Source organism: Berghia stephanieae, chromosome 2 (genome assembly GCF_034508935.2).
Source record: "Berghia stephanieae isolate SIO BIC M18660-M18661 chromosome 2, UCSD_Bste_1.3, whole genome shotgun sequence".
In the NCBI taxonomy this organism is placed as follows: domain Eukaryota; kingdom Metazoa; phylum Mollusca; class Gastropoda; order Nudibranchia; family Aeolidiidae; genus Berghia; species Berghia stephanieae.
In genome coordinates this window covers 26,078,343-26,093,342 of record NC_088361.1, presented here as the reverse complement: position 1 = coordinate 26,093,342, position 15,000 = coordinate 26,078,343, and the positions used below count along the sequence as shown (strand labels likewise).

The following is a 15,000-nucleotide window of genomic DNA, read 5'->3' as shown; positions in this document are numbered from 1 at the left end:
GTCGAGTGGTCTTTGTAATTTCTTGGTGCCACTTGGTGTCTCATTTTTCCTTTTTTTGAACCAGGCCATTTTAAAGAAATAAAAGAAGGATTGACACACACATCTATATATATATATATATATATATATATATATATATATATATATATATATATATAGGAGACGATTGGTCATTCATAATCATAGAACAAATAAAAGTATACTTCACTATGTTCTTTGTTGTTTTTTTCACCACGGTTCCAATCGGCTTAGCATTCACTTTCAAGCTTGTTAAAGACATGGTAGCGATGTCCTGGTACCTACAATGCAGGGTGATGACGTATATAATAAAGGCTGTGAACATGGCGATATAAAGTAATTGTAGGCACCGTAAAGATGCAATATGTTCCGCATCGTCTCAAAACGGTACAAGATATGTAGAGGTTTTACAGGACATGACATTTTTTTTAAACGGCCATATACAATGTCTTTTTACTTTTTCGAACCGGAAGAAATTTTATCATTTCTCTTCGGTAAACATACTAACTTCATCCAAATCTACTTCTTTTTTTTTTTTTAGTTATTGATGTTATGCGTTTAGGTAAACTACTCACAACATCCGCCAGTCGGATAAAACGTATCAACAAACAAAACTGTGTGTAAGCTTTTACGTTTAGACTCTGATTGGTATAATATAATTTAGTGAGAAGCAATCACTAAAACGGATGTCTAAAACAATAACAAAGAGTTGAGTAACGTCAATTTCGTTCCTTCTATAAATTTGTCCGGCTATGTGATCTTGTGGTATGCCACTTTTTTTCAGATCGGAATATCACGGATTCGAGCCTCTCTCGCCGCATAGTTGAGTCCTTGGAAAAGACTTTACTCACATTCTCTCTCGCCGTACTCAGGTGTAAAATGAGTACATTGCTGTTAACAGCATCGTCCCTGTCGGAAAAATTGCAATATCGCCTAACAAGCGTCGTGTCTTGTTCTATATGTTACGTATTGCTGTTGGACAGGGACCCTTTGTACAGAGCTTTGAGCACTTTTAGTGGATTTTGCCCCATATAAAAGCTCAATTTTGTGTGTGTGTGTGTGTGTGTGTGTGTGTGTGTGCGTGCGTGTGTGTGTGTGTTTTTTTTTTTAAGTTTTTCTATTTGTTTGTTTTTTAAAATTCAACTTTAATATGCAAATCATCCCAACAGAATCTCTATTTAGACTTCGATATCCAAATAGAAAAAAGGTATGAAGTCTCTTGAATAAAGCATTGTCTATCTGCCGATTCATTTCAACCAACAAACTGGCCGTTTGTGCTATCTGTTATGTTACAGATAATACCCGTTCACACGAGGGGTTCTATCAAAACCAAACAGACCTATGTTTGTCCTTCTCAAACAAACCCAAAAATAAAAGCATTATTTTATGTATTTATTTTATATATTATTTATTTTCTTTTTAAGCCTGTACAATTTTATTCATGTCATATTTTTTTGATAAGGTCTCATTGAAACTTTTTTTCTCTCTCTACTTTGGGGGGACGTTTTTGACCAGTTTGAGGTTATCAACATGTAAACTCCCTACAACGAGTACAGGAAGGAGGGTAGATCATATGATAGGCAACATGCATATAAGCGCAGGCCACGGATAAGTACTTCTTCTCTTCCTCTCTTTGCAGAATCTCTTGACATGTTGAAGTTGAAGAGAAATAATAATAATAACAACAACAACAACAACAATGAATGGAACACACCGCCTGTCCATTTGTGTTGCTAAAACCTCTGTCTACGAAATGATTCTAAAATCTAAAATATGTTTCACCAGTTCAAAATATGTCCATTAAGCTTTGACAGCTCAGAAGAGTGAGGGGGGAGGGGGAGGAGGGACTAGTGATGAATATCACTGTAGATGGAGGGCAAACCCGAAATGTCCAAAACAATCATCTCTGGAATAAATACGCTTCAACAGTCGTAACGTCACTTCCCTCGTAATGACGCATGGTAACTCAGTAACTGGCTTTAAACTATTGGAACCATTGGAGGACGCCCTTATGAAATATTTCTCGGACGAGCATAAATGCGTATCCAGAGGAAAAAATACATTATAAATCTGATCATGTTTTGACTTTTACACTTTCTGATCACAAGACATATGAAAAGTTCTAGCCAGCATGAAGAATAAAATGTAACGATTTTCTTTGTTTAGAACCACGATGGCCGCCGTTGCTGGGCGACGTGACAACAGACTATTGAATCCAATTACACCTACTGTCACTGAATAATTCAGAATAAAAACTACTGGGTCTTGACAGTTTGAACAATATCACACGCATGACAAAAGAGCTAATTTTCTGTCTTTTTAAAACAATCCATATATCGATATAGAAACGAAACACGAGAAAATAGAATAGTGTGAAGTTTACCAGTGTCACTTTTTGTTTGTTTTTTTGTTTTGATTCGATTTCGTAATTTTTGTTTTAATCTTGATGTTTTGTTTTGGTTTTTTTTCTTTTTTATTGTTGTTTTGTTTTGTTTTTGTTTTTGTTCTTTGGGGGAGGGGGGGGGGGCTTGTTTTGTTTTTCTTTTTTCTTTTCTGCTTTTTTTTTTTTAATTGTCTCACATTAGAAATATATGAATAAACATTTCGATAGCGCACTTCCCAGCAGGCCATATGGAACTATGTTTTCATTTCATACAGTAACAGTCGCCTGTATGGCGAACTTTTTGGACAAACAAACTCTTACAATATCCATTACTGCATATAACCATGTACTCATTCACACTTGCGTCGAGTTAGGTAATGTTTGTAAATTGCCTTACGGAAGTATGCAAGAACGGGGCTAGAATTTACTACGATCTCTACCACCCATCCAACCACCGACCACGCTAAACATTGCTTGATTTTGGGGACAATACGAGACAGCAGAACATTGAGTCACTGAACCACACTTTACTTTTCAAGACAAATCGTTTTCAACTGTCTTGATGCAGCGAGACTCAAAAGCAAGATGATGATGATGATGATGATGATGATGATGATGATGATAATGATAATGATGATGATGATGATGATGATGATGATGATGATGAAGACGATAATGATAATGATGATGATGATTATGATGATGATGATGTTGATGATGATGACGATGATGATGATGATGATGTGCTGATGATGATAATGATGATGATAATGAAAATGATGATGATGATGAAGATGATGATGACGACGATGATGATATTGGGAATGGTCATAATGATGATAAATGATGATGTTGTCACAGCAAGCTAGTTGATAAAGAATTTCCGAATAGTTTACATGTGACCCATCGGCCCAATAAATCCATAATTATGTCGAAGGGAACGAGATGAACAAAAGTAAAGTTAAGCTCTTCTTCTTCTTCTTCTTCTTCTTCTTCTTCGTCTTCTTCTTCTTCTTCTTCTACTACTACTACTACTACTACTACTACTTCTCATATTGTTGTCTTCATGTATGAATGTCTAGTTGGTGAAGGAATGCCATTGTCATCCTCAGCTCTGTCGAGGGTCCATACACTGTTGTCTGCAGAGGTTTGGTACCAGGCTAAAAATCCTCTCTTGCTGTTGCACAATTTCCATCTTTCAACATTTTAAGCATACTAACACACGACATCGTGTGTAACTTTTAACGTATATCGTGTAATTGATAGAATTAAGTGAGAACTTATCACTGACAGGTTGTCTAAAGATAATAACAAATAGCTGAGTGACGTCAACTTCCTTCGTTCCTTCTACACCGTACCGACAAGATACCGTTTTGTGGCGATGATTCACATATTTACATTCAACAGTATCATAATTATATCTGTATAAATCATCTCGTGACAATTAATTGTCCTATATTACCAACATGATATAATATTCTACTATGATTTCGATAAATAATGTACCATGAGATTGGACATTGTCTTGTCTTATCATTAAGTCGCAACTCCGGCTCATTGAAGATAATCGCGACTGTGAGTATGGTAAGGACAAATGGACGTGCCTAGGCTTTTATTTTGATTTTTTTTTTAAAATCTCTGTCAAATTCAATTTGGCCATTAATTTAAAAAAAAATATTTTCGGGCAGAGAATTCCATATTCGGATGATGCTTGGAGAAACGAGTTGAGATTAGCATTAACTTGTGACTGTGGGACCTGGTACGAGTTCTGTTTTCGTTTGTTTGGGATAAGGCGATCAATTGGGATCGTTGTCAGTCCATGAGGAGCCTTAAAGGACTTTGACTTTTTGTAGAGTGCGTCTTTCATAAAAAGGCGACCAGTTTAGGCTCTTGCGCATCTCACTGATACTCTCAGTTCTCCTGTAGTTGTTACAAACAAACCTCCATGCTCTGTTTTGAATTTTCTCGAGCTGTTCCATCTGCGTTTTACTCTTGGGGTCCCAAACACATGCACTGTAATCTAAAATTGCCCGTGCAAAGACTTTATAGCAGGTTTATATCTCTGATGTTCCTTGGACAGCTTTGTACATTTCTTGTAAAGAATCCAAGTTTTGCTTTTCGCCTTTTTACAAACTTTATCGATGGTGTGCTGCCAATACATTTGACTGTCAAGAGTTAATCCAAGATATTCAGCTTTTTGCATTGTCTCCAATTTTTCTTCGTGTCTATAATAATCTGAACTTATTTGAATTAATTGAAACTCTAGAATGAATAAAATGGGCATGTCAAATGAATGTTAATTGCGAAAATAATACTACGAATCTTGACTATGACACTTATTTGTATATTGGATATTCAATTATTTGATATGCCTTGTAATTATCTACCCAACATTGTCAGATTTACAATGAATATTGTTTATATAACTTAGAAAATTTTTATCGATGCATGGCAATTTCACAGAGCATTTAAAGGTTTTTAAAGCTATTAAACGATACGATACGATTCTCTCCATTTAGACTTGCCTGATTGCATATCATGTGACCCACTTTCATGGGTCGGAGTTGTATGGATTAGAAAAGTTGAATTTAAATATATATATATATATATATATATATATATATATATATATATATATATATATATATATATATATATATATATTAATACGCAAGTTGGATTAAGTTTATATATTGCACTGCTGTTGGAGAGTGGAGATATGTCGTCTCTGAGATTAATAAACTTTCTTTTCATATTTCTGATAACTCAAACATTATAAATTCATCTTTCGTTTTCGTTTTCGTTTTCTTGTTCATCCCTAAACGAAATAGTTTTGAAAGGATTGGTCACAATATGTATATATATATATATATATATATATATATATATATATATATATATATATATATATATATATATATATATATATATACATGTGTATGTATATGTATTTGTGTGTGAGTAATATATTTATGTACAGTGATACTGTGTATATGGATGTGTGTGTGTGTGAGAGAGAGTGTGTGTGTGTGTAATTGGATGCGTGTGAGCTTTAATTCGTATGTCCGAATCTGCAGTGTGTAATGTTTTTTACTGATAGTCAATGTGCATGAAGAGCATCGAAGCTTCGGCATAAGCCCTATATAAATGTACATTTATTATTATTATTATTATTATTATTATTATTATTATTATTATTATTATTATTATTATTATTATTATTTTTATTATTATTATTATTATTATTATTATTATTATTATTATTATTATTATTATTATTATTATTATTATTATTATTATTATTATTATTATTATTATTATTAATTCTGCCTGTAAATTTAATATTCACCATTCACATCGTCTCGAAATAAAAGCGTTTTTAGGTTGCCGGATAACACATTAACATTGGCACTCCCGATATTATAATTATAAACGGTTATCAACTCGTGACAACTCCGTCTTACTCGGGGGGAAAAACAACTTTTTAAAAATATGACTAAAAAACGTGTCCTTCAAGTATCCATGAATTAAAATGACCCTCGTCTTGTCAATGATTTATATTTGAAGTCCCAGGTTCGAGAGTTTGAGGGTCATTATAATAGATCGATACTTGAAGGACAAGCAAGTTTTATGGCCAAAATGTTTTTTAATGTGTTGTTGTTTTGTCTTTTTTCAGAGTACCGCATATTTAGCCGTTTTATTAAAACCAAAATCTAGAGGGGCCAAAACATCGTTTAATTTGTTTTGTATCTTTTATAAGAGTCATTTTTCCTCCCTTTATTGTACTATACGTGTTATTAAAAACACAGAATGTGCTATTTAGTTAACATTGTTAAAAACAACGGCAGTATTTGTCCTATCTAATTTCCTCTCCATTCAAACATGCAATGTCATATAATAGTGATATTATCTTATCTTTGATTATTGACGAGTGCTCTTTGTCATGACGAAAGTAATTTTATCACCTTAGCCCTTTGAGAACTGGGCTAGGTTTCGACCCAACGGAATTCCTATTTATTTTTTTCAAAGTTTATATTTATTTTCCTTCCCCAATCTCCTCCTCCACCACCACCACCACCACCACCTCCTCCTCCTCCTCCTCCTCCTCCTCCTCCTTCTTCTTCTTCTTCTTCTTCTTCTTCTTCTTCTTCTTCTTCTTCTTCTTCTTCTTCTTCTTCTTCTTCTTCGTCTTCTCCTCCTCCTCCTCCTTTGTCTTCTTCTTCTTCAGCAGCAGCATCATTACCATCGTCATTATCCTGTCCTTAAAATATACATATTTATTAAGCATATTTCCATGGTTTGAATAAGCTCAATGCGCTTTCAAATCGATCCTTTCTATCCTCTCCTCAACTCAATCAACCCGCTCTATTCCTGATGCAGTACCTGTTTGAGACAACGGGGTATATACGAAGAAAGACTTAACACTTTAAAATATTCATATTTCTGAAAATATACCTATCATCGCGACAACTTTAGATTTCCTAGCTTAGGCATTCCATGAAGGAATATACAAATAACCCATCATACAATGTCTGATGTCAACAGGAATCACTCATGTTGTCCAAAGTGAGCAAATTGAGGGTTAATAATCTTGAGCTATTCAAGGGAAAAAAAAAAAAAACAGTGGGACCACCCGGGTCACGATACAATGCCTTAACCACTCTGCTACCTCGCCTCTATTCCTTCTTAACTCTTTATATTTTCTTTAAATTTCAGACATATTGAGCCAAGTCTCGAAAAGTATGAAGCGGCCCTGCTCATGTTGTTGGGGTTTGGCGGATTCTCCGTGTTTCTGGCTGTACTCTACAATATCATCAGGTAAGTGAATCCTATGCTACCTACCTAAAACTGTGGACTGTGAAAGTGTAAAACAAAACAAAAATGACTATAACTGTCTGCTTCTAAGATTAATGGAATGCGGACAAAAGGAACGTTTAATGCTCGAAAACGGAGAATCATTTCTCAGCCAACAACAAAAACATTAGAATTTTTTTGTCCATCGACCATTCGCTCATGGAGTGTTCTGACGGTTGATATAATCAAATTTGCCCGAGTTGTGTAGACAACTGACTTTAAAGAGAGGTTTGCTGTTAACACGCGTTTAAACTTATTTCAAAATGTACAAGTTGCGATAACACACTAAAGGTGGCCTACAACTCTTGGGAGAAATAGAAGGAAGAAGAATAGGAAGAAAAGGAGGAGGGGGAGGAGGAGGAGGAGGAGGAGGAGTAGGAGGAGGAGGGTGGGGGAAGAAAGAAAGAAAGAAAGACAGAAAAAGAAGAAGTCGAAGAAGAAGAAGAAGAAGAAGAAGAAGAAGAAGAAGAAGAAGAAGAAGAAGAAGAAGAAGAAGAAGAAGAAGAAGAAAGCGATAATATGATAGGTATTTCCTGAAATAAAACGGGAGTAAAGTACGAGTTGCGTCCAATCGTCGGATCAGCGGATGTAGGTCTAGATTAGATTCGAACCTTGACAAAACACGGGTTTCTAAAAAAAAATTTTGAGTTAATTTCAAATATCAGTTGGTTATGTTTCTTTTGTTTATTTTTGTTTTTGTTTTTGTTTATTTATTTTTTTTTTCATTTTTTGTTTGTTTGGTAGGTTTTGTTTTTTGGGGTTTTTTGTCTCCCTTTTGGATGAGTGAAGATTTTTTGATATTTTATTTCCTTATTTGTTATCTTTGTAAGCTATCATATACATCATTGTTATATCATGCATCTTTAGGTAACTTTGGTAATTTCTTACGCTGGTTATTTAATAATAGGTTATCAGTTAATTCAATGATTAGTTTTTAAGATAAATTTTTAATTTAGGTTCGGATAAATGTCATACCGAAATGATAGATTCAGGGTCTGTGTGGTATACTTGTATCTTATACACTTCAGCCTGCACCTTTACTTATCAGTTTATACAACACTCATTTCTTAGACGAAAGTGAAGACAAACAGAGAAGGCAAAGTTAAGAAGTAGATGAGTGTCGGTTTTCATGTTGTACTATACGTTTTGTGTGTGTGTGGGGGGGGGGGGATGTGGCGAGGCGAGTGCTTAAGGCATTTTACTGTGATCCTGAAGGTCCCGGGTTCGAGCCCGGCTTCACACATTTTCTTTTTTTTTCCTTGCGTAAGGTTATTATCTACAAGGGTGATTCTTGATGGCATCAGGAATTTGTTTGATTGATACTCTATATTCCCTCATGGAATTCCAGGCGACGGTATCTAACAATGACGCACGGAAGGGCGTAATTTAATTAATAATTATTTACGTTCAAATGCACTTTTTTCTCTTTTTGAAAATGTCTTCTTTGACTCATAATAGGAAACAAAAAAGTGATGCCTAAAAAACTGGTTCCGTTCTTATTGGAAGTACAAACCACTTTTCAGGAGGACTCCTGCATATCTTGTGTAATTGATCTTCTGGTTTCAGAGTGATGGTACCTTATTTTCTAGTCTAAATATATTCTGGTCGTCAGGAAATAGCATCCACCTTCGCTCTTTTTCCTCCTGCAAACCCTAATAATCTGGCTACTAAAATAGGCATACCACCTTATAATTCTCTATGTAATCTATCCATTACTTGTCCTCCGAAGGCCTGGTGACGTACACACTTCCAAGGAATTTGGAACCGGGAAAGTAGTAGGAGTGACGTCACGAGTTCCTGCCCTTTTTTTATCTTCTTTTCTTTCTCGACTGACATTCTTGAAAGTTTGAGTAGTTGGTGGTTGATTGAATGTAATACCAGGGAGTTATCAGAACCCTTTTTATGTTATTACCCCTATACTTTTCTATACTGATTATTTTGTTTTATACTCCCCCCCCCCTCCCCCCGCCCCCATCAACACTTTGAAATAACTTTAAAAATTCAGGAAATTCCTTTGGTCAAATTTTTAAAAAAACTGTTCTATTGGAAAGGTGGTGTATTAGCAATGTTGAAAGGATATTTGTCACAAAAATGTAGAGCAACCTATTTAATATATAAATTATACATCAAAATTCAAGATAATGGCCTTTTATGAAGTAATTGACAGTATACTATCTTATGTTTATACTCAGACCAAGTTACAAATTAATATTATTAACAAGTGGAAATGTAATGAAGCCCCCCCCCCCCCCCCCCCTCTATAGTTATTCACTTTCTCAAATCACAAAACGCTCCTATTCCTCCCATCCCACATAAGTTATTGCTTGCTATAAATGAAAAAAATGTAATTTTAACTCTTTGTGTGATGACCGATTAAAAAATATATTATTACCTTCTTTTAAATTTTGTTCTTTTCTGGAAATACGTTATGCATACATTGCCCTTCTTTTCCCCATTGTTGTTACCTGTATTTTTATATTTATCCATGACAGATTCTTGATGTGCAACTAGAATTATATTATTTTGTGATCTACTTGGCAACTTAAAGATAGAATGAAGTTGACGTCTTCATGTCATAGTTATTGTTTTTTTTTTTGCCATCCGTGTTAATGAGTAGTTCTCACCAAACTATATTAACCAGACTATAAACGTTCAAGGTGACACATAATTTTGTGTGTTGGTCCGTTATATTTCCGGATGACAATGATGAAAGTTTCCTAGCCGAGCGCACAGCATTATATCTATATCAGTTTTAACAAGTGAACGGCAGTACTCTGGAAACACTTTGCCAAGGTGAGTCATTTAAATCGGTCGAGATTTGAAGGACGAGTTGCTTCCAAAATACGGCAGTTAACTGGCTAAAAGTTCAGATTACACAACCCCATCCACTCCCACTCAACCACCCACTCACTTTTCAAGTTGTCTTATCTATTGATAACAATTTTGGCAAAGAATAGTATATTCACCTTGGCAGACATTTGGATGAAGAGATAACAATGGGGGCGATTTATATTCTTGTTTTCGTCCAACTTAGTCATCGGTCACATGATTTGTTGCTGTACAACGATTAGACATTTCTCAATAAATGTAAACACGTTGCTGCGTTTATGGAAGTTTTAAACATACCCACGTGTCAAACTGAACAAATGAATCAATCGTGGTGTCAACACTTTTCACTATGTGACTCACTTTGAACACACTTTGCAATGTGACCAATGACCTCGAGCACATGGAAAGGTAATAAAGATCATCCACATTAAATAGTGACTTACTGTCTTGAAACGGTATAATATAGATAGTATGCGCTTAGCTAAGGAGCTCACAGCATTGCCATCCGGAAGTATAACGGACCAACACACAAAACTATGTGTAACCATGAACTTTTATTGTCTGGATAATACAGTTAAGTGAGAATTACTTATAAACGCGGATGGCAAAATACAATAACAACGTCCAGAGTAACGTCAACTTCGAACTAACTTTTGAATAAAAAGAAAATGGATATAGAAATATTTTTCTAACAAAATGACGACAGATTTTGGATGTATTTCATTCCTGAGGTAAAAAAATCACTAGATCTTTGATTATTCCAATTCTGTCTTTGTACCGACACGAACAAATTTGTGCCACAAGCGCTATAAAACCCTTAAAACAACAAAAAACAAACATCTGCCAGCCAGATGAAACGTAGCAACACAAAGTACTATGTGTAATCTTAATCGTTTTTAGTCTGATTGATATAATATTATTTTAATGGGAACTAATCTTCCAGCAGGCGGACTAAAAACAAGAACAAAGAGCTGTGGTACATAAAATTCATTCTTTAGGAGCCAAAATAAACAAAACTCACCGTCGTTCACTTTTCAGGCCACATGTAGCCCCAAATATTTCTCCCCCCACCCCCTTTTTTTTCACTGAAGCAAAAGAAATAAATGAAAAAGAGTTTTTAAAACAATTCCCCGACTCTCTGTCTCTCTCTCAAAAGGAATGCCAAAAATGTGTAAACACACAAAATGGCTTCGTAAGAATGACATAACGTTCTTCGAATTGCATTTCAAATCATCATCCTGGACGTGTACTTATTTGCAGGTTTGACAACATGAAATAGGGAATAAACGTGTTATGTCAAATACTGGTTCCAATATCAAAGAAAGTGTCATGTGAAACCACTCTTTGGGAGGACTGAATACATACTTTGTGTCAATGATCTTCTGATTTCAGAGTGATGGCATCTTATTTTTTAGTCTAAATAGATGCTGGTAATCAATAGATGTTATCCATCCTCGCTCTTATTCGGTCAGTTATCTTAAGAATTTGCCTATATATCCTGCTACTAAAATTGTTATGCCAATTTATGATTCAACTTGTAATCTATTCATAATTTGTCCTCGAAGGATTGGTTACACACACACTTCCAAGGAGTTTGAAACCGGAGCAGTAGGATTGACGTCACGATTTCTCTGTCATATTGTTGGAAACAAGTTATTTCATTGGTTGAACTATTGAATACAACTCACGATTTGTTTTCTTTTGTGGCAAAAGACTGGCATTTTGACGTCATTTTTTGGTCAGTGTCAGGCTACAACTTTACGATGGCTGCGGTTAGACCATGACGAGTTTACGAAGGCAACGGTCCCTGTGTCAGGCTATAAGTTTAAAAGGCTACGCTAGGATCGTAACTATCGTTAACATATAGCCTGACACTGACCAAAATTTTTTGTCAAAAGTCAAGCTTTGGCAACGAAAGAAAACAAATTATGAGTTGTATTCAATAGTTCCAACCAATGTGATCATTTGTTTCCTTGAGCACTATTACGACAACTCACTAGATAGACGCTGCACAAACATGAAGTCAAAAGATATGTCTTTGTGGGTCCTAGTGTCAGGCTATAAGTTAACGATGGCTTCGCTAGAATTCACCACGACTGGCATTTTAACGTCATTTTTGGGGTTTGTGTAGCACTTTTAAGTTCTCGTTAGTAGTGCTAAAAGAAACAAGCGAATCAATTGGTTGAACTTTTGAATACAACTCATGTTTTGTTTTCTTTCGTAGGTAGAGACTTGTCTTTTGACGTAATATTTTGGTATGTGTCAGGTTAAAAGTTCACGAATGCTCCTAGTGTCAGGATATGAGTTAAATAGGGCTACGCTCGACCCAGACTGACGCACGGTACGTAAAACAACCAGGCCAACTGTGACTGTGGATGTTGTGATTGGAGCAAACGGGTGACATACTCGTTACTGATTGAATTAGCTGCACATTTACTTCAAATGAAATAAACACAAGTAAATTTATTAAAATATCATTGCTTGTCAAAACTATAGTGTATATTTTGACTTGCTACTTCCCTTTTTGAAGATCATGTTTTAAAAAGTCTATGTTGCTTATAATATATATATATATATATATATATATATATATATATATATATATATATATATATATATATATATTATTTAAAATATTTACCACAATGTTTGGGGCAGTCTACATCGATGTTTCAGGCTTAATTTGCCATCTTCAGGACACTTTAGGGCACTTTTCGTACCATATTTGTATCAAACACGATTCAATATATATATATATATATATATATATATATACTAGTAAAAAGCCCGCAATTTCGCTATTTCCATTCGATATTATACCCACCATTATTTAATGAGGGCAGATTGGTAAACAACGTTGTCTGTGTAAGTTGGTACATCCTCTGTTGATTTTTATGTGTGGCCCAACATGAAGTGTAAGCCGCTATAGCCTCTGACCCGTGACACAGCAACATATAGTTGTCCGTGTATGAAAACAGGTTGTGGTAATAAAATCAACTGCGAAAATAAACCTGAAGTAACAGACGTGAGAAGAGTTGAAAGACGATCCTGGGATCGAGAACTTACCTTACAGTACAGTACTCTGGTGATCATGTTTGGTGGCGTTTGGCACCGTTTTTATGCACCTACACTGACTTTAAATTATAAAAGGAAATCAAATTATCTGTTTATCTATCTGTTAAAAAGTACATTTCTAATTTTCAAATCTTTCAGTAGAGTTGTGCGCCGTATAATTTTTTTTATTGACTCAAATGGCACAATGTTCTCCACAAGGCTAGACTATATTTAAGAAAGGATTTTCAATTCCATTGTATTTATTTTCCAACAACATTCTACATGTTTTTATATTTCACTTTCTAAACTGCATTACACAGTTCCTCCCCGCCTCCCCTCTTTTCACTTAATTAATTGCGCACCTTTTAGAAATATCTAGCATTCTGTTTTAATTCGTGCTTCCTTACAAAGGAGCATACTAATTTCCTGCCAACCAAGGTTTTGTTTATTCATCTTAACTACGCCACTACCACATTATCTCATTCATCTTTGGTGTTTCATTCATCCTGTTTTGTTGATAAAGGGGAAACCCGAAACGTTCATTTGATCTGATTTTTTGTAATTAAATTGAAGCTTACATTCAATTTCACATGATTATTTATTTCTTCGAGCTTCGAGCAGCAACATTTACATTAAGTGAATACATTATTCATTATACTGGGGATGTAGGAGCTTCCGGAATGTCTCCCCTTTACTTTACTTATGGAAAAACAAACATCCTAGCACCTTTACTAAGACTTATGACTAACCCTAATAGAAAAAATATACTCCGATATCGAGCTAACCCTAATAGAAAAAATGATGACAAATTGAATAAATAAACGTCTGACAAAAGAACAACGGTGAAAATACAAATTTAAAGAATACTGGGGATGTAGGAGCTTTCGGAATGTCTCCCCTTTACTTAACTTATGGAAAAACAAACACCCAAGCACCTTTAATAAGACTTATGACTAACCTTTCGAGCTAACCCTAATAGAAAAAAACAACTCTCGGACTGCTTTACACTACCTTTCAATACTTAACAAATCAAAATGGCGGCCGAAAATCAAAACAATGGTCAAATTAGGAAATTTTAAACTTTCACAAATCTATCAAGGTTTGTTCTAGAGTTTTTAAAATGCTTCTATATAATGACAAATTGAATAAATAAATGCCTGACAAAATATCAACGGTGAAAATACAAATTTAAAGAATACTGGGGATGTAGGAGCTTTCGGAATGTCTCCCTTTACTTAACTTATGGAAAAACAAACATCCTAGCACCTTTACTAAGATTTATGACTAACCCTAATAGAAAAAAAATCCTTCGATCTCGAGCTAATCCTAATAGTAAAAAAAAGAATCAAAATGGCGACTGAAATACCTTCATGTGATCAAGTGAATAATATCACCATGAATGCCACGATTTGCTGAAAAATGCCAACACACACACACATGTATACACCACACACAACACACACACACAAACACACACACACACGCACACGCACATAAATTAGAACATACTACTATATAACAACACTGATCACCGCTAAATCAACAACACAACGGAAGTAATAATAATACTTGATGTCATAAATAGATGACGCAAACTGACAACTTTTTACAGTGACGAAATTGGTTGATTTTGGGACTGTTTAGTGTCGTCGGTACGTATTTTATGATATCTGTGTGACTCAACGAACATTCAAACTGACTTTAAATTATAAAAGGAAATCAAGTTATCTGTTTATCTATCTGTAAAAAATACACTTCTAATTTTCAAATCTTTCAGTAGAGTTGTGCACGTATCAATTTTTTTATTGACTCAAATAAGCACAATGTTCTCCACAATGCTATATTTTTTTTAAGAAAGGATA

The 15,000-nt window shown here is 34.8% G+C and overlaps 1 protein-coding gene across 2 annotated transcripts in view; it reads left to right on the top strand.

Moving 5' to 3' along the window:
• The window catches only part of LOC144964576 (uncharacterized), a 59,918-nt gene that overhangs the window by 15,334 nt on the left and 29,584 nt on the right, over positions 1–15,000 (top strand). For both annotated transcript variants that reach the window (XM_078899011.1, XM_078899010.1), the window contains one exon: positions 7,118–7,219. In XM_078899011.1, the coding sequence (XP_078755137.1) occupies positions 7,118–7,219 (102 nt within the window). The remainder of the gene's footprint in view (positions 1–7,117; positions 7,220–15,000) is intronic.